The 25,953-nt window shown below is 53.3% G+C and overlaps 4 protein-coding genes across 4 annotated transcripts; 1 reads left to right on the forward strand and 3 right to left on the reverse strand.

Moving 5' to 3' along the window:
• Nucleotides 1-98: 98 nt before the first annotated feature.
• Nucleotides 99-1,318, reverse strand: IUM83_12437 (chlorophyll synthesis pathway protein BchC; the record flags this gene model as incomplete). The annotated part of the gene is made up of 3 exons (XM_067937061.1): nt 99-332; nt 414-1,235; nt 1,307-1,318. The coding sequence occupies 3 exons, from the start codon at nt 1,316-1,318 to the stop codon at nt 99-101; spliced, it is 1,068 nt and encodes a 355-aa protein (XP_067785251.1).
• An 11,283-nt stretch (nt 1,319-12,601) lies between these two features.
• Nucleotides 12,602-12,982, reverse strand: IUM83_12438 (Arrestin domain-containing protein A; the record flags this gene model as incomplete). The annotated part of the gene is made up of 1 exon (XM_067937062.1): nt 12,602-12,982. One exon carries the CDS (start codon nt 12,980-12,982, stop codon nt 12,602-12,604), a length of 381 nt encoding a protein of 126 aa, XP_067785249.1.
• A 41-nt stretch (nt 12,983-13,023) lies between these two features.
• Nucleotides 13,024-13,853, reverse strand: IUM83_12439 (mitochondrial chaperone BCS1-B; the record flags this gene model as incomplete). Its single annotated transcript, XM_067937063.1, has 3 exons — nt 13,024-13,263; nt 13,327-13,587; nt 13,647-13,853. 3 exons carry the CDS (start codon nt 13,851-13,853, stop codon nt 13,024-13,026), a joined length of 708 nt encoding a protein of 235 aa, XP_067785245.1.
• Nucleotides 13,854-19,425: 5,572 nt separating this feature from the next.
• On the forward strand, nt 19,426-20,417 carry IUM83_12440 (uncharacterized protein; the record flags this gene model as incomplete). Its single annotated transcript, XM_067937064.1, has 2 exons — nt 19,426-20,270; nt 20,339-20,417. 2 exons carry the CDS (start codon nt 19,426-19,428, stop codon nt 20,415-20,417), a joined length of 924 nt encoding a protein of 307 aa, XP_067785342.1.
• Between the last annotated feature and the right edge of the window lie 5,536 nt (nt 20,418-25,953).

Consider the following 25,953-nt stretch of genomic DNA (forward strand, 5'->3'; position numbering starts at 1 on the left):
ACCAGTCTGCATTAATGGTTAACAAACAAGTTCTCGGTACGACGCGTGCTTTCAACTGACATGAACAAACTCACTCCCCTTGTGCTTGCTTGTCGCCCTCAGTTCTTCGGTCCTTCGATCAGCCACTTGATGCCGTTGCCGCACTTGACGTTCTCGAACGCCTCCTTGGCCTCTTCGAACGGCACAGTCTGGGAGATCAGCTCCTTCACGCTGAGTTTGCCGCTCGCGACCATGTCGAGCGCCAGCTGGTAGTCACCCGCCGAGTAGCGGAAGCTGCCGGTCACGCGCAACTCCTTGGAGCAGAGCACCCCGATCGGGAACATGATGTCCGTCTGCAAGACATCGCAGCAGCAGCAAACAACAATCAATTAGTCCTCCTGTCCTTCTTGATACACGAAAGCTGGCGACGATACCTTGCCCATGCCGCCTTGCGTGTAGGCGCCTCCGTTGCGCGCGACGTGGACAGCCGTCTGGATGCAAAACTCGGCTCCGCTGGCGTCGATCACCACGTCCGCGCCGTCTCCAAGCCCGCACTGGGCGATTATCTTCTCGGCCGCCTGCTCCGGGGTCGACCCCGGGTCGTTCCGGACCACGTGCGTGGCGGCGTGCTCCTTGGCGAACGCGAGTCTCTCGTCATTGACGTCCACGCCGACGACCGTCGAGGCGCCGAACACGGAGCGCGCCACCTTGCAGGCCAGCAGCCCCACGGGCCCCACGCCGAAGACCACGACGCTGTCGCCCGGAGAGACCTTGGCCAGGCGGCAGAAGTGCACGGCCACGGCCGCGGGCTCCAGCAGCGCGCCCTCCTGTAGACTCACGTGCGGCGGCAGCTTGTAGCACAAGTCCTCGGGCGTGACGAAGAATTTGGCAAGCGTGCCGTCCACAGGTGGCGTGGCGGCGAACGCCATGTCCGGGCACAGGTTGTATCGGCCCTCGAGGCAGCGCACGCAACGGCGGCACGGCGCGCCCGGCTCCATGGCCACCCGGTCGCCCGGCCGGAGCGACTTGACCGCCGGCCCCACGGCGTGCACGACGCCGGCCGACTCGTGGCCCAGCACCATGGGCGCCTCCACCACGAAGCGGCCGATGCGGCCGTGCGTGTAGTAGTGCACGTCGCTGCCGCAGATGCCCGTGTAGCGGACGTTCACGACGACGTCGTGCGGGTCCGTGATCGTCGGCGCCGGTCGGTCCTCGTACTTGACCACGCCTGCCTTCTCGAGCACGAAGGAGAGGTTCTGCCACGCACCAGCGAGGGGTTAGATGGGGGCGTCGGTGATGGCGGTGGTGGAGAGGTTGGTTCACGCACCTGCGGAGCCATTGTCGATGCAGTTAGTACGGCGTTGGGCGCGAATCGGCAAGTGTGCTCGACAATGGACGTCGGGACAATGGACTTCAACGTCCTGATCGACAGCTTCAACCACGACCAGAGCGCACCCGGGAATACTACAGTACTTACAGTACTTACAGTCTGGCCCAGACTAAAATTGAACATCGATTTTTTTTCTCACTCACAACAATTAGTCTGTCTTAGACTAATTTTGAACATAGACTAATTTTGAACTAAGCCGTGCTTCGGGTCAAAACACCGACCAAAAGTCATTTTTAACCATCAAATAGCTTTTGGATAGTTTTTCGCGCTCGCACCGGTTCGATTAAAACCAAACCAAATTTCGTCTTCCGGCGATCCTTATTGCAAGTGGATAGCTGGGGGATGGTCACTTCTCAAGCGACGCTTCAGGTAGCAGGGCAGCTTCGAAATGGCACAGGAAAAAACCCGTTGGGGGAAAAGCTATCAGGACCTGGAGAACCTGGACTGACTAAAGCGTATGTTCACGTGTCCACGGATGCATCAGTTGGAATTACTCAGTCGGCAGAAACCTTCTGGACGCGCATCAACGTCACGATGGAGAGCTCAGAGCGCATTGCCAATGCGATCGCAGAGGAAGACCTGAAGCCACGAGTTTGGACGAGCCTTCAAGCGCGGTTCGGCGTGATGCAGAGGTCTATCGGGAAATACATCAGCTGCGTGACTGGGGTTTCATCAAAATACTGCTTCATAAAGCGTCTATAGCGCGTCTTAAAGTCCCGCTCTTTGTTTTTACTCTTTCCTGGCCGAAAACCGCCGCGTTTCATTGTCGTATCACGAGAGCTAGATCGAGACGCTGGTAACAGAAGTTGCTGGGCGATAAGCTCATCGTAGTCATCGTCACAATCCAAACTGAGGATGTCGAGGAAGCCACCCTGCGCGCTCGCCAGCGCAAGAGCGTTTACTGGTACGTCTTCCATCTCCCCTACCGACTACCCACCCCCACCCCCCCACCCTCCCCCCCTCCTCATGTTATGCGCTACAAGCGACATCCAGATTATCTTGTCACGCGAATGTCGCCCGTAAAAGACTCAAGCAACACGCACTGGATAATATGCTAGCCGCCGATGTATAAAATCTGTCAGGTTCGTCCCGGAAAATTATTCTTTTGTCATCTTATAAGAGATTCAGGAATCTGTGTTTATATAGGGACTAGTACGCGCACTTGTATCGCGCCCCAACACCTCCGTCGAGGATGTGTGTTGGAAGGTAACGTTAGAACTTGCCGTCTGTGTATTGATACGCAAAATGGAGAGTGAGATTAGAAAGCTACTCACCCAACCTACTCAGCTACTGCTACCTCCGTCTGAACTGGTCGGCGATCTCGTCAGATCTGCAGATCTTCTTTTCAACACTCCTCCTCGCCGACGATTTCAACGAGTTTCCTACATCTTCAATGTAGTCCGATTCGAGCTCGCAGCTCGAGCATCCTTGGTGCACTCACCGCCTTTGTCAGTACGTCTGCCGGCATCTCCTTGGTTTCCAAATACTCAGCCCGCAGCACGCCGCGCCGCACGAAGTCCCCGACGAACTTGATCCGCACATCAATGTGCTTCGCCTTGCCGGACGACTGCTCTCCTCCAAGCTGCTTCAGCGCGGCTTGGTTGTCCACGCACAGCTTCATCGGCATCTCGTGCGACACCTTCATCTCGATCAGAAGCTCCCGTACTCCAAGCAGTTCCCGCGCCACTACAGACGCTGCAGTGTACTCATCTTCCATCGTGGAAAGCGAGACACCGCCCTGCTTTTTGCAGATCCAGCTAACAGCCATGCCATCTACAGACACAAGTCCTCCGGTGGTCGACTTCCTGTCCGCCTTGTCGGCCGCATAGTCTGCATCGCTGTATCCGACCACATCCAGCGACCGATCCACACCACCGTCTCCCTTCATACGCAGCCTCAACGACTTCGTTCCAGCTAGGTAGCGCAGCACGCGCTTGGCTAACTTCCAATCCGCGACTGTTGGTGCGTGCGTCCTTCGGGTGGCCTTGTGGACTGCAAACGCAATATCTGGCCTGGTACAGCGTGCGATCCAAAGCAAACTTCCGACTAGCGACTGAAAAGTCTTCACAGTCGCAGCCCCTGCTCCTCCATCGGCGGGCAGCAGCTCAGTCGATGCATCCTGGGCTTCGTTCCAGTCTTCACCAATAGGTACGCGCACTGCGTGCGCTTTCTCCAACCCGTACGACTGTAGCAACTCATCGATGGTCACCTCCTGATCCAGGTCGTACCCGTTGTCGTCGCTGTACTCGATCCTCATGCCCAGGAATTTGTGAGCGCACCCCAAGTCCTTGATATCCAGCGACTTTAGTTCTTCAAAGAACACATCCACAGCATTCTGCTGTATTCCCGCCACGAGCAATTCATCTACGTAGACACTCACGACTATTAGCACCCCAGCCTTGTACCTGTAGTACACGCACATAGCCACGAGGGTCTGGTGGAATCCAATCTCCACGAGCTTCGAGTGCAGCAGCTTGTTCCAGAGTCGGCCGGCTTGTTTCAGCCCGTAAAGTACCTTCTTTAGTTCGAGTGCTACCTCGGTGTCAGTCTCCACGCCGAGTTCCTTCAAGATCTCCTTGGGGATCTTCATTCCTTGCGGCACGCGTATGTAAATCCGCAAGTCTTCTTCCTTGTCCGCCTTGCCGTAGGCGTTGGGCACGTCGCCATGCTTGGCGGGCACTCGCCACTTCCTGGCAAGTACTAGTATCAGTTTTGCACTTGTCATATCGATGACAGCCGCGAACGTCACTCTGTAATTCACGCCAAAGGCTTGCTCGTTCCCGCAGGCAACAAGTCGAGCCTTGAGTCGCTCGATCAACCCTTCTGCGTCCAGCTTTGTCTTGTAGACCCACTTTGTGTGCAAGACGTTCACGTTCTTCGGCAGTCGCACCACCTCCCAGACACCATGGCCTTCCAGAGCTTTGAGCTCCTCCACCATGGCCTCCATCCAGGCGACCTTGTATTGGCTGTGCATGGCCGCTTTGTAGCTCCTGGTGTCCCGTTCCAAAACGTTGTTCACGATATTTCCTGCAGTCGTATCCTGCTGTTCGGCCTCGGCCGATTCAACTCCAGCAGCACTCGCAACTGAACGAGTCACGTGTCTTTCCCTCGTCCAGGCTTTCTTTTTGTTGGAACTCTTCTTGCCCCCTTGCCGCGCCCTTTCGCGCTGCTCTCGTTGCCAGTGCTACTTCGATCCGCAGCTCCGCTGCCTTGCTCTCGGGATTCCTCCTCAGCCTCAGCTTCTTCGACTTGATACAGTCTCTGCACCTGCAAGTTCTGGGTCTTATTCCGGGTCTCAATGTTCCGCACGTGCTGCGACGTCACCACCTTCTAGTCCTTGGGCAAGTACACCCTGTAGCCCTTCACCTCCTCGCCGATCCCGATGATCATGGCCTGCTGGGCTCTGTGCGAAAAGCTCTTGTTGCTAGGGTCTATGTACACCGTGCACGGCGACCCGAAGACCACTATCTTGCCGAGCTGAGGCATCTGCCTCGTTAGAACCTTTAGCGGCGACGCGCGTCCGGGATTTGCGTTAGTCGGCGCTCGGTTGAGTATGTACGCCGCGTACTGCACCGCATCCCCCAAAAATTCAAAGGAAGTCCACACGCAAAAATCGTACAGCGTGCCATATTCATCACGGTGCGATGCATCCGTTCTGCTTTCCCGTTGCTAGCTTGATTGTTGGCTTCGCTGCGCTGCCTCGCAATGCCCGTGGGCTTGCAGAACAGGTCTATATTCTCGTATTCCCCGCCCGAATCTGTCCTCAGCACTCGAATCTTACAATTAAATTCCTTCTCGAAAAACACTAAAAAGTGTTCATACTTTTTTGCGGCGTGATCCTTTGTCCTCGCCAAGAACACCCTCACGTAGTTGCTCTTGTGGTCAACAAAATTGATCATGTATCGGTTCCCGAGCCGATCTCTCGGCGTCATCGGTCCTTTCAGTTCTGAGTATATCACCCCACCAATGCGATCAATAGGCGAGTGAGCCCCGCTATCCTTCTGTGATTGCCTCCCTTTGCTCTGTTTGCCCTCTGCGCAAGTCAGAAGTTCACGCGCTTGTGATCCGTGAGCGCGATTCCAGAGCTCGGGTCTCGTCCAAGCCTCTCCACCGAATCGTAGTTCAAATGGCCTAGCCGCTTATGGAAGTCCAGGAGCGTTCCTTGCTGTACATCCGGGGACAACTCGTTGCCACCGTGCGCATCTTCCTCCAACGCCGCCATAATGACTTCGGCCGGCGCCTTCTGCAGCTTCACAACACTTCCTTCCACTACCAGCACCTTCTTCCGGAGGTCTACGTCAAATACCACGCGCCCTCCGTCCTTGGCTGCCAAAACACGTCTTCCACCTCGATGTGCCAGCGAATACCCCATCACATCCAAGGTCCCGTAAGATAGTAAGTTGTGCACTACGTTCTCGGCATAATACACATTCGTGAGGTTCAAAGTCTGCTCCTTTCCGCACGCCTTGACGCGCAACGTGAGCGTGCCCTTCATTGTGATGTTGAGCGGGTCTCCGTTCGGCTGCGCGCACGAGTCCACGTGCGGCACCAACTCCTCGAGCCACGACTGATCATTCACCAGGTGACGACTCGAACCACTGTCCAAGATCCAATCTCTGCCAGGCATGATGGACGCCTCACTCACTGCAAACGTAAGATCCGGCTCCCCCTTCTCTTCCTTGTCTGGGCACGCAGCCCTCAAGTGTCCAACCTGCCCGCACTTGTGACACCGGCGACTTTCCCTTTTTCCACGCTCACTAACTGCTCCGACGAGCTCTCGACCGAGGTTCTTCTTCTTCGCCTCGATCTCCCACGCTTGGGCAAAGTGGGCGAGCTCCTCCGCGTGCGCCAAGTAATCCGTACGCGTGCTGTCGACCTTAGCCATGAGCACCGTTCTCAAATCCGCTGAAGCGTACTGCACAATGTTGTTCAGAACCAAATAATCTGCGCCTCCACCGGCCGCCTCCGAGACCGCCACCAAGTACATGTAATGCTCCGGCCACGTCCTCTTCGTGTCCTTCGGGGCCATGAACAGCTGCATGGCCTGTACGGGCGTTATGTTGGTCTTGAAGGTCTCCAGCATCTTCTCCGTGACGTACTGGAGCGTCGGCATTTGGTACCACCACGTCTCCACCTGCCGGTTGTAGTATCTCTCGGCAGTTCCCGTCAAGTAATTCCCCAGCAAGTCAATCTTCACGAACTCCGTCCACGTGAATCCACAGGCTGCCTGCGCGAGCAGTATCTGCCTTTCGAAGCGCTTGCCCCACTCCAGGAATCCGGATCCGAGTCCCACGTAGAGCTCCTTGCCATTGAAGGGCCTGATGGCCAGTTTCTTCTGGCGCGCGTCAGGGTATCTGATCACCTCCTGCCCATGTCCTTGTCCACGTCCGCCTTGGCCTTGTCCCTGACCGTCTTGACCTTGCCGTGGTGGGTGAACTGGAGGTACTCCTTGCGCTGCTCCTGCTTCTGCTGCCTCCTGCGCTTGCTGCGCGGCGTAGAGGTGCTACAGGGGGGAAAGTGGTACCTCGTGATCTTGATGCTGTGCTGCAAAGTACTGGTGGACTGGCTCCACCCTTCGCGGCGGCGTCATCATCGGCCGTGGCCTTGGTGACCCAGCCAGTGAGTCGATGTGCATGCGCGCGTCCATCCCCATGCGTGAGGCAAACGGGCTTGCGGGGGGAGTCATGAACGTGTCGACCCTCAAGTCGTTTTTCTTCTCCGCCAGCGTCTTTTCCAGCTTGGAGTTCGACTCCTCCAGCTTATCCATATGCTCGACCATGGCGCGCAGCAACGCCATCATTTCCGTTTCTTCCAATCCACCCCTGCCCCCAGCGCCTGCGTTCTTGGCATCGGGAGCGTCGCCGCTGCCCCTTTCGCGAGCTGCGGCGTGACTCTCCACTTCACCGCCGTCGTTCATGCCGGTCTTGGCTTGAGCGACGTCGGGTGCCGGCACGGACATCTTCTGCTCGAGCTCGGCAGCTTCAGAGGCTGCGTCCATTTGGGCTCAAAACCTGTTGGAAGGTAACGTTAGAACTTGCCGTCTGTGTCTTGATACGCAAAATGGAGAGTGAGATTAGAAAGCTACTCAACCAACCTACTCAGCTACTGCTACCTCCGTCTGGACTGGTCGGCGCTCCCACCAGATCTGCAGATCCTGCAGATCTTCGTTTCAACATGTGGGTTCCTGCCCGCTCTATACGGCATCCTGCTTCACTTTCGTCTTCGCTGTTTGGCTCTTGTTCATCTGCTGTCTCGCCGCCCTCGTTCATTTGCCTGCAAACTCCAGTGGGACTTCTGGATGATTTCTGTACGTTAAGGAAACGTTGCGTTGCTGACCACATTCCGTCAACACAAGCAATAAGCCACATCGCATCATAGCTTTGCGTTAGGGTTGTAAAGAAGTAAAATACTTCGGTAGGGTTAAATACACTTTGAAAGCTAAAAACGTTAAATACGGTTAAATACTTTCCGATGGATCGTATACTTTTGGAATTATGAGTTTCTTGTCTGACAACTGCTGCCGGACCAGACCTTCGCAAGCAGATCACTTCAAGTAAGACCAGGTTCTACGAGGTTATATACTATTGCGCAAGCTGCGCACGCAGCAGCTTTATCAAATTCTCCCTCTAGGGCCGCGGCCCTGGGCCGCCCTGCATCCGCAACCTCCAAGTGCTCGTCCGGCACGAGTCGTGCCTGCGTACCTCCGACGTGGAGAGCGTAGACACCTAACCAAGAGGGATCTGCCTCTCACGCGCGCGGCACACGACTTGGCACTTCACAACTCAAAACACCTCGAGCAGCTGAAGCAAAGCCGACAACACGACTGACCAGCACTTCGTCAAGCCGACCAAGTTCACGATGAGCCGCAAGCAAGATCCGATTTGGGACAAATTCGACGTGATTCGACCTAAAAGCGTGACCAAGAAGCACCCGAATGTGTCATGCATTTACTGCGCGGAGGTCATTATGAACGCTCAGCCTGCGCATCACATGTACCGTCATCTCCTCATCTGTACGGCAGCTCCACCGGCAACAAAGACGAAGTGGAGCAACGTAGCGGAGCAGAAGGAGGAGAAGAAGCGCAGGGTGCTCTCACTGAGTGCCCCCAGCTTTCGTACCCCGACCAAGTCACGTCGGGTCAGCTACGGTGGATCGGTCCCAACAACGCCTACAAGACGGGAATCAAACAAAGCTGAAGATAAGGAATTCCATCTCGATATAGCAATGGCGTTCTACACGACCGGAATCCCATTTCGAGCGATCGACAATCCCTATCTTCGGCGCGCATTGGCCGCCATCGCCCCAACGTCAGTCTTCCAACCCGCCAGAGTCTTGGCTCAACTTTCCTGGACCTGGCCTACACTATGGAGAAAGATCAGCTGGAAGCGCCTCTTCGAAAGCGGAAACGCCTGATCATCATCACAGACGGCTGGTCGAACATCAATGGGGAGAGCATTGTGAACTACGTGATCATCTCTCCTAAGATGCGGCCGATGATGTGGTCCTCCGGTACGATCGGAGGCGAGGCCCACACAGGCGAATTTATGGCATTCGTGTTATCGGAGAGGTGGAAGCTGTTGCTAGTGTCGGAAAAGTCATCGCTATTGTCTCCGACTATGCCGCCAATATGAAGAAAGCTGGGCTGCTTGTCAAGGAAAAGTATCCCAACGTGGTCTTCAATGGTTGCTCTGCGCATGCTGTGAACTTGCTGTTGAAAGATATGTTCAAGATCGAGCTCTTAGCCCAAGTGTTGAAGAAAGCGGTAAATTTGGTCAAGTTTGTGCGGGCAAGGCATTTACTACTGGGCCGCTTACGCGCCAAGCGTCGTCAGCATCCGAGTAGAACCGGCGAGCGGTCAGTGCCGGTCTCGACGAGGTGGTATACTCAGGAGAAGTGCATCAAGAGCGTGCTTCGGAACAAGACACCACTAAAGTCTGTATTTGCAGACACCGAGTTGATGAAGCACTACAGCGACGCTGCGACCGCCGAGAACTCGAAGAGGCTCGCAACATCTTGCAGGACAGATAGTTTTGGGCGAACGCGAAGATCGTCTTCCGCCTGACGAAGCCTGTTACACGTGTACTCGCCATGTTTGAGACGGACATGTGCTCTAACTCCATGATCCTCCACGAGTTTGACTGCCTGAAACTACGAGACCAGGGGACCCGAAAATAATATTTATATTTATCATGGGCTTCGAGCCTGGATAAATTATGGCAAATGTCGAGGCTGCACCAAACATACATTATGACCTGCGCGCAAGAAGGTAAATAAATCATTGAGTAATTGGTGTCAATAAGAACACAGAGCCACAGTTTTTTTCGCACATTCACGTGTGTTGAATGAAGAGCGAAGTTACTAGTGCATGGCCTCATCAACCGTCTTGGCGTCCCAATAGGCAGCGTTTTCTCGTAAGAAAAGAATCATCTCCAAGGTGATTGGCATCAGACCATGACGTTCATGTCCGAACGTGATGCGAGCCACGCTGAAAGAGCGCTCGACCTTGTTCGATGTCGCCGGGATAATGTGAAGCAGTTTGTACTTCGTCTCCTTCGCGGCCAACCGGCGGCGCTTTTGGAGCTGTTCAACGAAGGATTCCCCCCCCTCGTCATCGTTGGTCTCAGCAGGCTGGTTGCTCACAGCGAGCGGTGTCAGAATCGACTACTCAGCTCGTGTAAGTCGGGACGTGTTACCGCCCAGTACTTTTACGCACCCTGCCTCGAAGTCAGGACTCTGTACTTTCTCAGCGTGGGGTCCTAAGTAACAGAGGTACATGCAGTATTAGCATTAGTAATAGAAAATTAAAAGGATAATAACAAAAACGTACCGATGAAACGTGCGTAGTGCGGCTTTATGGAAATCAATCCATCCAGCCAGACTCGCGCATCCAGTAACGAGACGCCTTCACCTTGCAAGGCCTTTGACACTGACTCCACTTTCTTAAGGTCCTTGAGCAAGCCGCGCAGACGGCGGTTGCACGCAGGTGAAGGCATCAAATCGGCGATGACGTCGTCCCTGTTGTCGATAAACTCGAGCAACTTGAAATATCGGTTCACCATGGCGAAGGTGGATGACCACCTCGTGTCCTGCCGAATAACCGGGCGGAGTTGCGTTTTCACCCTAATAAAATAAAATAATTAAATGCAAAATTAATAATTGGTGTCACTGATATAAAATACAAAATACTCACCTTAGCTTAGCTTAGCTGACTGCGTCAGTGTTCGCAGCCGAATCATAAGCTTTTGGACAGTATCCAATTCCTCCTCGTAGTCTTGCATGTTAGCCTGCCCTGCTCGGTTAAGGCAGTGACTAGCACAGCATACGAGCGGCACGTCCATCAGCGTCGCTAACCGCTTATTCACCGAGCTGTTATCGGCTACCAAGAAGCAGCGCTGATCCAGTTGCTTCCCGAAATCTCGGGGTAACATGTTTGCAAGGAACGCCATGTGGCCGCGCGCCGAGAGATCCTCCTCCTCCTCCAGCAGCGGAGCCATGCAGAGCAACGGAATCTTCACCTCCCCTTCAACCTCGTAACAAGCATATACCCCAATGTAGTGCTCAGATGAATGCGTCCATCCATCAAAGATGAGGCCAAAGCGGTCAGGCATCTCTAACGCGATCGAACGCTCGACCGCCTTGGTTAAGTTGGTCGTCCCAGAGACAAGTGTCTCCACACAGATTGGATTGAGAGTCGAGTACCTGCGAACGCGTTAGAAAATACTCAGTAGATATTAATAAAATATAAAATACATCCATAATTCTTACAGTCTAGCCGCCTCGTTTTCACAAAATAAGAGCGGAAGATTGTTTTTGAGAATCCACCCCATCCAGCTGAAAAGGTTGAGAGAGGAACGGCGAACGTAGTTGAGAATCGACCCCGTTTCGGCAGAGGTAGCAGCAACCATGAGACTCTCGAAATCAGGATGCTCACTTCTAACATGTGCCACCAGATTTGAGAACCCATTGCGGCGAGCCTGCTTTCTAACAGTACCGTAACAACACCGATGATGGTCAGGAACCACTTCATCGTATTCGTCTCTGCACGGCCGGAAGAAGAAGCCCGCCACTTGAGCCGGAGTGAAGGTGCGGGTGGGGCGTTGGGCACTAAATACCATGGTGGGGGTCACTACAAGAGGAAAAATTGAAAGTGGTCTTGCAGAAGTTTGTAAAGGAACAGCAGAATGACTGGCTGGTGGGCGCTGCAAGAAATAATTTAGGGTTTGATACACATAAAATTACCTGAAATAATGTGGCCCAACATAAATAACGGGCACATCTAGGAATGATTGAGAAAATAAATAACTTGCTGTTATTTATCAAAATTACTGCAGCGACAATATTTTTTTCGGGGGCCCTTGCACAGTGGGGTCTCGTCACTGTGCAAGGCAAAATCATTGAATTGATCGAAGAGCGCTGGAAATTCATTTGCCCTCGTTCCAACTCCACCAGAATCGCGTACTTGCTGGACTTATCAAATGATACCTCCGCTTTTCTGGAAAAAGTCTTGCGGAGACAGCCACGGATGCTGTCAAACTTGCTGAGCGCTTCGGACTGCCTCATGATATGACCCCAGCGATTTTTCGTTCGGCTTTATTGGATTTCATTGATATGAAGGACGCGTGGTCTGCAGATGAGATGAAGGAGGCAAGTCGCGACTCGCCCCTGCAATGGTGGCTATTGGACCGTTCCTTCCGTCAGCTCCTTTTCTTTGCTGACAAGGTATTGAGCATCCCGACTTCATCTGCGGCCAGTGAATGTTTGTAGAGTATTCACGGATTCGCTCAAAGTAAACTCCGCAATCGACCCCTCGTGCCTACCGTCGAAAAGCTGGCTTTTGTCTACAACAACAACGGAGACACGAGGCCAACGAGCTTGCCACTCTACCAGACGTCGGAGAGACCAAACGCCAGTGACCTCGACAGCGACAGCGACCTCGATGACAATGGAGACGATGAAGAGGAATGCTTGTTCGACTTGCAGGACAGGGAGTTTGAGTACCTGCTCGACGCAATCGTAAACGTGAACCTCGCAAGCGAAACCGCTTAAGTTAAAATTCGTTAATCCTCTTCTTGGTACACCAACAGTGAACGACTTCAGTTAACTTTTTAATGATACGAATTACTACATGTCAAATATTAATCTGCATCACCATGTTGCTTGGTCGATAGGTCGGTTTGGTGACGGAAAGGACTCCCTGCGCGCTTCTTGAACAGACTCGAACCGAAGTCATTTTCAATCATCTGCTGCACATGCCTGGGCATTATGACATAATGACACATTGTGTCCTACCCAGCGCTTCTTGTTCAAACGGCCGTGACGCACGAGTGCCGGGTCGAGCTTCTCCGGGTGGTTCGTTGTTATGATGACGATGCGATCCGGACAGTCGATGACGCCGTCCAGCCCGTTGAGCAGCTCCGAGAGGCTCAGCTTGTCCTCTAGACCCTTCGGCTTGAGCATGGGGGCAATCATCCCGGCCATGCCGTCCTCGGGGTCCTCCTCCATTGCCTTCTTCTGGCTGTTGAACATGCGATCGGCCTTGCTTGGCTTCGTGTCGCTATCGCTGCGAGCGTTCCCGATGGAGGACGCGCAGTCGATCTCTTCCATGACGAACATGACGTCGTCGTCGAATCCATCTCGACTGGTGAATCCAACTCTTAAACCGCAAACTTCATGTCAAAGAGCGCGTCTAGCAGCCTCTGGTTCGTGTGGATCTTGCCCAGCGAAGTCGGCTCGATATGGCGTTGAGTGTGCTGGGCGACGGCCGTAATGTGGATGGTCTTGCCTGTACCGGGCAGGCCGTAAAGCAAGAGGCCGAGCTTGTAGGGGAAGCCCTTGATTGCGAACTTGCCCGCCTTGTTAGTGAAGTTGTCGAGCAGCTGCGCCACGTTCTCCTTCTCCTCAAAGAAGAGGTTGTCAAATGTCTACTCCTCGCCCAGCGTGTACCGCTTGTACTTCACCTGGGCGCGCTTATCCAGGATGTTAGGACCGCCAGTCTGGATGTAGTAGTAGCGGCGCATGTCCTCGGTGTACCGATTGCACTCCATGTCCTGATAGTTCTTGAAGGCGCGCTTGATGAGCGCGTCGATCCGCTCGGAGCCGTCGGGCAGCGCCGAGAAGAACTTGAAGTTGCCGTTGGTCTCCGTGAGTGTCTTGGAATTCTTTTCCTCCTTGTCCTCAGGCTCGACGATCTCGTGCTTGCACTGGACGCCCCCCTCCGCCTAGATCCACTCGTTCGCCTTCCAGCACAGACCGTTCATTGTACTGCAGTAGTCCTCACTGCACGCGGCAAAGGCTGCAGCTTGCTGCCATCGCCGCTCTTCTGGTCCAGACCGTGCGCGACGGCAGAAAGCACGCGCAGTACATGCAGACCTTCAATGGCGCCGGCGCCGTTGGCTGCCTGGAGCTGCGAGTAGGTAGAATTGACTGACGACGAGATTACAGCGTTCTTTACGTACTTGTCGATGAACGTCCTGGCCTTGATCATCACCACCAAGTCTTCTTCGTTTCACTCTTGAGCTGCACCGTGACAGCAGCTTGGCCACCGGGGTTCGCCGTCAGCTCGAATAGCAGTCCTTGATGCTGTCAGCACCCGCACGTCCGTGAGCTCGCGGAGCTGGGGAAACAGCGAGACCGAGCAGAACCCAGTACTCATACGGCGTCGCGCACCAATGTGGGCTTCTTTCCTTAGCTCATCGTTGTAAATATGCATAATATTGACTTAAATGATTGCTTCAATTGAGCAAATTTGCTCAAATATTTAACGATATTAACAGCTACCAGTCTGCATTTAACTGTGAAAAATACTACTTTTGTATTTAACCAACTTCATTACAACTCTAATCCCATTGTCGAGACACTTTTGTCGCACACCCAATGCGATATGTGAACCGTGGTTATCGAGTACTAGCAGGACTGGTCTCCTTGGCGGAATATGCTGAACGAAATGATCAATCTAGCCGGAGAATATCACCGTGTCCACGAATGCATTCGGAGACAGAGTGACTCTGCTGCCACCAGGGGCACCGTGAAGAAAATTGGAAGGAGCTTTACGACCCTATCATTTGAAGATGAAGAGTGGGGGGATCATCACACCATTGTACACATTCATTGTTGTGCCGCATGAGAAACCCGGCAATCCATTTACGACAAGGACCGCTGGACGGGCAGTATGATTTCCGTTCGTCGCTGACTATGTCTTTATGATGTTGGTTAGTCGAAGCCGATTCGCTGGAAAACCCTTACTCGCCCGATCGAGAAGACATTCCACAATAGACGTTTCTTCATCAGGGGTCAATGCTGGAGGAGGTCCTCGTTTCTTTCCTACTTCTTCTTTCACGTGACGGCGTAGTGTTCGCGGGGGAACTCCATACATCCTACTTGCTTCCATCATGGACATTCCGTTTTCTCTGACTTCGAGGACAGCTCGATCGAGCTGTTCGGCAGTATACTCTGGGAGCTTGACCGGAGACTTCGTTGGAGACTTGCCCTTGGTTGGAGACTTGCCCTTGGTTGGAGATTTGCCCTTCATCAGAGACTTTTTCTTCTTCGGGGATCGGGACTTAGTCAGAGACTTTGTCTTCGCCATTGTGGGGATCGGCAGTAAGTTGGGGACGACAGAGATTGAAGAATACCACGTCTTGGACTAGAAGAGCACGGTCGACGCGGGTAGAAAGCTTCGGGCCATCTATTCCGATCCGTAGTATTTTTGGTAAGCAAGATACCTTGCTACATATGAATATTTGTGCCCAGACTAAATATGAATATCGTGATTTCTGTAGCACATAAATTAGTCTGGCCCAGACTAATTTTGAAGACAGACTAATTTTGAGCCCAAATTAATTACTGTGGTACTGTACCTAAAGGTTCCGACATCGTAAATTTCGCAGCAATTTTGCAACATGACATCAGCACTTGGCCTATCAGAAGTCTCTGTTAGACCGTTTGGGCCAACGGGCGTGCTTCAAATTGTGTTGCTAATAGTAAAGAGGACAATTCGGATTTTGTCCGAACAAAGAAACAGTACATGTATTTGATATGATCGTAATAAATGCAAGACGATCTCATATTTTTTAAATACGACGCATGTTCGGACACATATTGTCGTAAACAGGGAAAATGAATGGCGTCAGAGCACGAAGGCACTTCCGCCAGTTATACATCGGAGATGTCAACGAAGGCTTTGATACCATGAAACTTAAAGCAGGCGAACTTGACGGCGCTTAATGCGTTCGAACGCTTCGAGATATTTTAATATCGCGAAGCGTCATGACTTAGGCATGACATCCAAGCAGATTTGCTCGGTGATAGCGACAGATGGCACTGGGGACGTGTTGTATATCGCCCTCGACCGCTATGCATCCTGCGTACCAACAAAGCTCTAAAGGGACACTACCATCGAAACCACAGTTGCTACCGGTAGCTCCTTTGGGAATCTACTAGAGCTATTTCCGGCACTAAGCAGCATATCCGGTCGTCGCTTGCAAAATGTTGCCTCAATCCTGGATAAATACCGCGCTAAGATGGGCACCGACTTCACGAAGCATGCGCCTCCATACACGAAAGCGGATCTCCGCGCTACTTGCCACGTTAATCTACTGCAATGCTACGACACCCGATAACGACAAGGACGCTTCGCTTCTGAGTTTGCTCTGGTACCTACTTGGCTGCTCACCGGACACGGCGTGTCTATTAAAGTACACAGTCTCAGTTTATCACGGTAAGGTTTAAAAAAATTAACTAACACGATCCCTTTAAAATCTAGGAGGCTGCATTTACATCCGCTTCGAGAGGATGAAGTCGGCCCCGTATCAAGGTGCACCCCTGTTTTACGATTTCGGCTCATTGGTTACGTGTCCTATTTAAGCCCTAGCCGTTGCAAGCATCATGTAGACAACGCCCAGCGAGTTTTTCCTCGATCAACTTCCCCGAGACACCCAACCGCATGAGAGCCCCCCCAATCGAATTAAGCTCGCTAGCCGAGCTCGCGGTAGCTCGAATTCAAGCACAACAAAGACGCAGCAATTGATACCGAGGCCTCCAACGCCGTGCCTCCGCCGTGGTGGATTGCCGTTCACGGTATGCATATGCCAATCGCGTCTGAGATAAGTGGGTGGAAGAGTGGGCTAAGGCTGGGTTTCAGGTGACGATGGATTGGCATCGCACTCGTTCCACCGTGGTGCAGCGCAAAATGCCAATGGCAACAGCAAACCATCACGTCGTGGTCTAAGGATCGCGGTGCCAGCAAGACGCGGCGGTAAAGCTTCTGGCTTTGCTCCCAAGCCAATACTGGGGAAACCAGGTGGATTGCACCAACGGCGGGTTCGACCTGGACATTGTTGGAGCATTGCTGCGCAATATCTTCACGAACAAGAGCTACCGCCAAATGGAGGTGATGCATGTGATGATTGTGCCTGTAAATCATGTGAGGGTGGCCCAGCATCAGGGCAAGCGCAAGGCACGTGTTGGTGTGCGGAAGCTACTTCTATTGCGAAAGGCGCTACAATCGGGACGGACAAACGCATACGTAACGTGATTGCTCCCCGAAGAAAAAGGACAGAAGCTTGGGCGTGTGTCGCACCAACATCTTCAAGATCCCCGCGCTGCAGAAGCCGGTGACGGCCGCTCACATGAAGGGGTTAAAGGAGGGCGCAAGAAAAGGCCACGACGGCGCGCGTCGAAATTTTGGTCGATGGTGTGATGATTCGGCAAATCAAGAGGGACAAGAAGATTGTGGTCGCTCAAGTGAGTGCAAGCGATGGGTAAGAACCACGACACAGCGACACGCTAACGCTGGAGCGAGTCAGGTGGATGTTGATGAGTTGATGGTTTCGCCACCACCGAGACATGGCTCACCGGTCGTTTCGAATACGCCGATAAGTGACGACCTGGCAGACGTTGAGCAGACGATAGTTGAGGCACGTGGTGGAAAGGTTTCGGAAGCTTTCAGCAACATCGAAGTGGCGGCGAAAGCCAATAAAGAGGTGGTAAGAAAATTATACCCTGACTTGTTAGAGTAAAATGTAACTGACATCACCAGTTATGATTGGTTGTTGGATTCAGGTTGAGGTGATGGACTAACCGCGGATGTGACGTTATTTCGAATCAAACGACCGAGCCAGGGGTTTAGGTAGAAGGGACTAAGCTTAATAATACAACGGTTGGCTCCATACAGCTCTATTTAAGTGATCCGGACGGAATGCATCCTTTTAAGTTCAATTGTTCGGTTTTAGTGCCTAAAGTACAGACGAATTTACTTTGCGAATATTGGCTGAAACAAACCGGCTACCAAATAGTAGGAAATATAGACGGGAAGTTCAAGTTTGTAATTGGAAGAATAAATTGGTACTTTTAGCCATTGCAGTAAAAGGGGCCTGCTGTGTGCAGGCACGGACGCTAAGAATCAGGCAAGTAAACTGCTCTATAGTAAATACATAACTGATTATACCGTTAAAGGAACCAGGGTACACACAAATAAAGACTGGTTTTAGAGAGAGGCACATAAACCTGGGATCCGATGGAAGGAAAGAATGCTACACTGAAAAATGAATCACGTTTCACACCTCGAATGTTTTCAGCCCAGAGGAAATGGAGCGGCTGAGCTAGACCATCAAAATAAGATGGGTAAAGTGCGGTGTGCACTACATGACGCTGAAATGCCGACTAAATGGTGGCCGGAAGCACTGAAATACGTGCCATATGTTCAGAACTACACACCAATAAGACGTCTAAACAGCAAAAGTCCCTATGAATTGGTAAAAGAAGTGGGCCAAGACCCAAGAACACTCCAGATATGGGGATGCGTGTGTTCTGCTTACAGCAACGGACAGAATGTAACTGCCAGTCTTGGTTGAACAGTGACGAAAGTGCATAGAACCCTATTGGTTAAAATGTTTCTTTCAAGATTTGACAATCCTAAAAATTATGATACGAATTAAAGCAAAATAAGGAGGCAGCTATATTTTGCTAAAAGTTAGTCAGAAGGGCTTTGTTGAAAGCCCTCGTAACCGTAGTAGAATCGATAGACTCCCACGCCTTGATGGCACGCTTGATGGTTTCCAGCCTTTTCTCTTTTGCAGTATTTTTCGGTCGTTTTTCACCTTCGTTTAGTGGGGGCGGTCGTTCTTCCATCCACAACGCCTTCATCTCGGCCTTTAAAGGATCCATGATGCCGACATCGAGCACTACACCTGCCGTTATCAGTTCCGATACAGCTACAAGCTGCGAGGGCGAGGCATTAGCCGTGTCCGGGGGCTCCTCCGTCTGCCTCCATTTTACTGACTGGTCTCCACAAATTTACATTTTTCAAGACCAACGACTATTGGTTAAAAATATTATTTAGGAATCATTTCATTGGCTAAATATTTTGTTGCGCTGTATCTCTGTTCATAGCAGTGACAGGTGGCAGTTAGGTTGTCGGCAGTTGCATTCTGTCCGTTGCTGTATGTATCAGATGTTGTGCGAAAGGATAAAAAACTATTTGTGTAGTGGGTCTAACTTGATTCACTACTTTTGCATACACGTTGCGCTTCGTGTATGAGGAAGCGTAAGTACTTCGTAATCACTTGAGTTAATTATATTTGAATACACAAATATAATTTAAATCAGATAAGACTCCAAGTGACTTAGATTAGGTAAAATGAGAACTGTATTGTTTGTAAATTGATCTTGCTCCTACATCTGCTAAAACTGTTTATCATCTATGAAAGGGGTTGGCAGCGGCTGGCTCTTAGAGCCCCGCCAATATGCGCGTCTCTAATTGGTAGAAAGATGGTGCTTTCTACCAATAGGATCTTTGGGTAGGTGTGGACCACTCAATGTGGTGGCCACTTCAATGTATCCATTGGTGTGTCTTACACCAATGTGAGGAAGTATCTAAACCTTTTAACAGATAACCTATCTGTTAAATTCACAAGTGGCTTGTAGCCACTTGTGCGTGTAACCCCGTTACACCATCCCCTCCTTAAGGTTAGACGCGCGGGGTCCCCGCACGTCAATCTTCTTAATTGACCATTCGTCAATTCTCCGCGTTTGGAGAAGAAATCCGCGCTCATTCAACGATGAGCGCGCCTCAAGAAAAGAAGACTCCGAAGTCGGTGGAGAGTCATCTCTCCATCGATGACTACTTCGAACGCCAAAAGGCAAAGTATGGCGACGTCGTCGACTTTGACGACGACGATGAAGATATGGAGGGCGAGGAGAACTCGCCCTCAAAGCGCAAAGACTCAGTGTCGAGCGAATCGCTCGACCCTCACGCCAAGAACATTCGCCCAAGTGAAGGGGACGAATCGGACGCTTCGAGTTCGAAGCGTTCGCGTACTGAGAGCGATACCCCACTCGCTTCCGCTGGGGCTCTCAGTACTCCGCGCGCTGCGCCTGCAGCGCGCGATCCATGGATGCCGTCCGCGTCCGAGATCTCAGACCGGTATGGGAACTCGGTACCTCCGAATGAGGTGCCGTTATACGTATGCAGCGCCATCAAAGATGACGCCGTGGCTGCCGAGCTGCACTTTGATGCGGAGACGCATCAAAGGCGCGATTATTACATCGGACTCTTTTATGAGCTCCGATGGTTTCAAAGCAAGAAGACATCTTCTCGCAGCAAAGTGCCCGAATGGCAGGCACTTTGTCAAAATTGGAATGCTTTTGTTGAAAAATTCAACAAGAAGCCGAGTGCTTACCGTGATCGGATTAAGCAAGCGCATGATCGCTTCGAGACATACTCAAAGCGTGGAAAGTTGGAGCAACTCCACGTTGCTGTGGAGGAGGCTAATGTGCCGTGCGCTGTGCCCGAGGGCTTTCAGTTCGCGAAGTGCTTCCCAGGCGCGGTCCGCTTGAGCGGCCGCGACCTGAACGGGTACACGTCATTCCGTGTGCCCGAGAGTCTCAAAGAGCTCCGTGCTAAGTTCTTAGCACGTGAGGGTTCGGGCGCTAGCGATGATCGCAGCGCTCGTGTTACTTCCGCTGCGCCAGCGCGTACTGCCCTTCGTACGCCCTCACCATTTCCGGAACGTCCTCCACCAAGACGTTCCGCGGCTCCCATGTATCTTGATGGGGAGGAAATCCTCTCCAGCGAATACGAAAACGAGCCCCTTGAGGGTTCGTTTTCGGGATACTATGGTCAACAATCCGCTCAACAATCCAGCGGGTTGGGCCGCGGGCGTCACGGATCGGCGGTGGCGGGGGTGGGAACACGCCCCGGGTATGATCAGCCCCGTGCTGATCAGTACGCATCTCTCCACGACCGGGTGACCGCCGTGGAGCGTTTGCTGGGCGCTGAGTTCGCCGCCCTGAAGCAGGAGCTGGCGAACCAGAAGGCCCAAGTCGCGGCGGTCTCGCAGACCGCCTCGAATATCCAGGTCGAGCTGGGGACCCAGATGAAGGAGAGGCTGCTCGTCACCGAGGCCAAGTCCTCCGCTTCTGCCTCGGCTCCTGCCGAGGCGTCGGGTCAGCCGAGCTAGATGGCTCGTGCTGCAGGTATGGCTTCAGCCGTCCGACGTAAAAGGTCGGATGGAGGCGCATTCTAGACGGTATGTCTAGCCTGTAAGCGTTGCCGTGCCGTGTCAACACAGCGAACGGCCCGATGAAGCGCGGAGCAAGCTTACTTGCTCCGAAATCCGAAACTGCATGTTTAGGCAGGTTTTGCGTAGCTAACAAAACTAATGAACTAACTTTAAATTCATTTGTGTTGCCTCTGCCCACATTGTCTGCGTTCAGCTTCGGTTGGTCAATAGAAGCTGCTAGTGCATCCTGGACAAACCGGATTACCGCTAGTCTTTTGGTAAGGAAGTTGATTGCATCCATGCTGAAGTCATTCAGCTCCCTCTCCGCTAGAGGCCCGGCCTCTGCGGGATTCTTCTCGGTGTCTGCGCCCTGCGCAGACCCGTGGTCTTGTGGTCGTTTGTCCTGGTTGTTGGATGAGTCTGCGCCCTGCGCAGACTCATGTGGTTTGTTCGTTGTTGCAGCTGACACGGTGCAAGTGTCAGCGGTTTTCTGCGGCTGCTGTATTGCAGTCGTAGATCCTCCCCCACTTAAAGTGGGAGCCATCACTCCGAGTAAACTCGGTAGACGTGGATGCCGCATGGCATTCACGTAGGACGGTGTATGCCCGGTCGAGGCATGCACTGAGTTGTTGATGACAAACTCTGCCATCGATAAGCACTCGCTCCAGTATTGGAACGAGTGAGCGTAGCTCTTCAAAATGTCGACGAGCACGTGATTCACGCGCTCGGTTTGACCGTCCGTCTGCGGATGATCCGCAGTCGACATGGAAAGCTGGCTCCCAAGAAGTGTAAACACTTCTTGCCACAGGTGCGCTGTGAAGCGCGGGTCTCTGTCCGACACGATGTCGGACGGCATGACATGGTGTTTGAACACCATGTCGACGAGCAGACGGGCCGTCTGCTTCGCGGTCACCTCTGCTGGCACCGCAGCAAGATGTACCATCTTGCTGAAACGGTCTACAAAGACCACAACACCGGTGTTCCCTCCGCTGTCCGGGGGAAGACCAAAGATGAAGTCCAAAGACATGGACTTCCAACACTCCGACGGAGTCGGTAGTGATTGCAGTGGAGCCTGCGCGAATGGCGCAGGCTTTACGCGTTGGCATACCTCGCAAGCACGGACGTACTAGCGCACCCACTTGTACTGGTGGTGCCAGTAGAAGTCGCGCGCGAGAAGGACGTATGTCTTCTCACGTCCGAGATGTCCCGCAGGCGGGGCATCGTTATACTCGTACATGATCCTGAGGCGCAGGTCATCGTCATTTGGCACGATAATGCGGTCCGCGTTGTCGTCGACTGCATTATAAAGCAGTATTCCGTCGTGCACCCGATATCGGTGTGCACGCGCACGAAGGTGCTTGGTCAACTTCTGACGAGCCTTGTTAGAAGGCGCTGTGCCATAGGCCAGCAAGAGTTTCGCGTCCGCGTCCGCGTCGTGCGCGTATGCGGCCTTCACATCGTCCAACAGAGACGACGTGAGTTTGCTTGATCGCATGACGTCAATGGCATTGACGTCAGCAGCTTCCGCGTAGTCCAGCCGACGTGATAACGCGTCGGCCACCACATTCAATCTTCCGGGTTTGTATTCGACCCGGAAGTGATATTCTGCAAAGAATGAGAACCATCTCGCCATTCTTTGTGATATGTGAGGTGACTTCACTGCAGTGCGCAGTGATGCATGGTCGGTGTAGACCACACACGATCTACTTCCAAGCAAATACACTTGGAACTTTGCGAGTGCGTATTTCATGGCAAGGAGTTCCTTGTCATGTACCGGATAGTTGCGCTCAGCTGATTTCAGCAGACGCGACTGGTAATAGACGACACGATCACGGCCCTCGTGATCGTGCTGCATCAATGCACATTCGATCGCGAAGTCGGATGCGTCACATACGACGTGGAATGGACGATCTTGGTCAGCCACTGCCAAGATCGGTGCCTCCATCAAGCCCCGCTTGACTGCATCGAATGCCTTTTTGCAATCGGTTGTCCAATTCCACACAGCTTCCTTCTTGAGGAGCTGTGACAGCGGGTGGATCTTGCCCGCGTAATCCTCCACGTACTTGCACAAATACTTGGCCAAGCCAAGGAACTGCCTCAGTTCCTTGACACTTGAAGGTGGTAGCCATTCATTAATCACTCTGACCTTTTCCGGGTCAGGCGAACACCATTTTTCCCTACGAGACACCCGAGGACGGGTATCTCGCTCTCCCCGAAGATACACTTCTTCAGGTTCGCGTAGAGCTTATGCTTTCGCATAAGCTCAGAAGCTTCCGGAGATGCACCCTGTGCATCTCTACGTCGGACTTCCCGTCCCCAGCTCGGCTGTGGATGAACACATCATCGAAGTAGCTCGGCGCGAAGTCGCTCACCGAGCGCAACAAGTGCGTCACGCACCTGTTGAAGGTCGCAGGGGCGTTCTTAAGCCCCTGTGGCATCACTAGCCACTCCCAGAGCATGCCGCTTGGCGTTCTCACTGCCGTGAGAGGGATATCGCTCTCACGCATTAGGATCTGATAGAATCCATCTCGCAAGTCGAGAGCACTGTAAACGGTGCTCCCGGCCATCGAATCGATGATGACATCTTTTCATGGTATCGGCGTCTGCGCCGGTACCGTCGCATCGTTCAGCTTATTGTATGCATGAACGATGCGCCATCCGCCCTGTGGCTTTTTGACACAGAACGTCGGAGCACTGTGCGGGGACTTTGATTCCCGCACTTGTCCAGCTTTACGACGACTTTCAAAGAAGTCGTCGATCGCTTTTACTTACTCTCGCGGCAGTGGCCACTGCCGCGTGACACAGTACTTCGTGCCCGGCACGAGATCAATCTCGTGTTGAATGCCCTTATCCTGCGGAAGCTCCGCAGGAATCTCTTCCGGGAGTACGTCTTTGTACTCCCTCAACAATTCGTAATAGGGACTCGACTTCAGCGAGTCCCAACCTTGTTCCTCGAAGCGCTCTCGCTTCGTCTTCGCACTGAGAGTGTCTTCACTCTCAGTGGTACTTCCCATGAAGAGCTGCCTCAGCTCTTCGCTCTCGCTCTCCGTTCTTTCGCTGTTCGAAAGAACGCAGACCTGCTCGATGCGTCCATCGTGCAAGTCACGCGTGAAGCGCTTCCAGCTCATGGCTGGAAGTGAAGTCAACTCCGACGCCGTCGGAGGAGGACTAGCGAGTTCCGTCTCACGATACTGGAATCCAGTATCGGTGCGCGTCAAGACGCTTAGCGTCTCGACATCCGGCGTCACCGCCTCAGTCTGCCCAGCAGACGTTTCTCGTTGCGTCTCGGTCCCGGACCGAGACTTGTGCAGCGTTCTCCGCATGCGCCGTCTTCTTGTTGTGCGGAGCCCGGCTCCGCACAGTTGTTCTTCTGGTCCAGGCCCGGCCGTGGACAGTTGTTCGCCGGCGGACCCTGTCCGCGGGCGCGCGGTATCAAGCCCGGCTTGACCGCATGTTCCTTCGTGCAGCCCGGCTGCACGGTAATGTGTCCTTTCGCCGGCAGACCCTGTCTGTGGGCGCGCGATATCAAGCCCGGCTCGATCGCATGGCGCTTCGTCGTGCAGCCCGGCAGCACGACAGCATGCAAATTGCGTCAGTGCGGTACGTTTGCAACCGTCCGCACTGTTTGCAGCGTCAACTTCCGGAGTTGGCACGCCTTTGTCACCTCGACGCCATTCATCGGCGGAGCCCCTCATGACCGAGGGTGCGTCGGCTCCCGGAGCCGACTCGTCGTCGTCGACCTGACCTCTTCGGGTCAGGGATTGTCCCTTACACACTTGAGCGTGGGTGCTGGTTCCCGGAACCAGCACATCTTTTTCTTCCGACGTCGGTAGCATTGCCGACGTTGGTCTCACTTGTGCGCGCCCTCGCGCACTTCTTGGGCACTCCGGGGCAGCAGCATTAAGCGCTGTCTCGACTGGCGAGTCGCGCGCACATGCTGGTGCGTGCGCTGCGGTAACAGGGCCATCGCTCTCTGTTCCGCTGTCGCGGCCGAAGCGCACGAGCGTGCGCTTCTCCCAGTCTATCACCGGATCATGCCTTGCAAGCCACGGCATGCCCATTACCACGTCGAACTTATCGTCCAGGTCCAGGACGATAAAGTGTTCGACAAACACTCGTTGTTTGTACGAGAAGCGCACGTTCACGACGCGCTTCTCGGTCTTCACGATGGCATCTGTTGCCAGTCGGACTTCCAGAAGACTTCGAGGTACCTTTACCTCCTCGAAGTCAAGACTCGGCAGGCTTCGTAGTCGAACAAGCTGTTCGACGCGCCTGAATCTACCAATGCTCGAAGATAGTCTCTTGCTCTCTTTGAGTAAACCTTCAGGATGACTAGGCTCGTCCTGTCATCTTGTTTCTTGCAGCGAGAGCTGGTCTCACTGGGGGCTGCAGTCCTCAGTGTCGCGTGCCCGATGTCGGCACGCGTGACTGCATTACCAGTAGGGCGCCCCGCGCCTACTTGATGTTCGTGTTTTTTGTTGGCCCGCGGCGATGTCTAGCATCGCCACGACGGCCACCATTGTAGTGCATGGGAGCTGTGCACTCCCGTGCAAAGTGACCGATCCTTCCGCAACGGAAGCATCGCACGTTACCTCCCTGCTGCTGGTAACCAGCAGTTGTTGAGTTCGAGAGGTCCATTGGTTCGAAGCACATAGAATCAGAGAGTCGGCGACCATACGCCCCACTCCTTGCGCGTCTGCCAGACAGAACATGGCGAACGCGACCTTCGACAGCGGGTCGACGATGCGTCGAGCCACTCGCCCTCTCTTCCCACGTAATTGCTTACGCTCAATTTTAATGATTGAGCACGCGGTGTCGTCCCTGACGACGCCATCACTGAGGAAGCAGTATCACGCGGCTCCTTCATGATGAATCCTAGAGCAACACCGTGTTGCTCTGTCGGCGATAGCGTACGCAGCATCGTAGCTATCGCCGCTTCTCCAATGACTGCTGCCAGTCGTTGGAGGGCTTCCCACTCTGGGTCAGATAGGTGGGGGCAGTCGGCGCGTGCAACATGCGTTGCAGGCGTGTTGGAGCTCTTTATGGGCACCTCCGTGCTCATGTGGTTCTCGGCTCCGCGTTCGT

The sequence above is a fragment of the Phytophthora cinnamomi genome, assembly GCF_018691715.1.
Source record: "Phytophthora cinnamomi strain GKB4 chromosome Unknown Contig81, whole genome shotgun sequence".
Lineage (NCBI taxonomy): Eukaryota > Oomycota > Peronosporomycetes > Peronosporales > Peronosporaceae > Phytophthora > Phytophthora cinnamomi.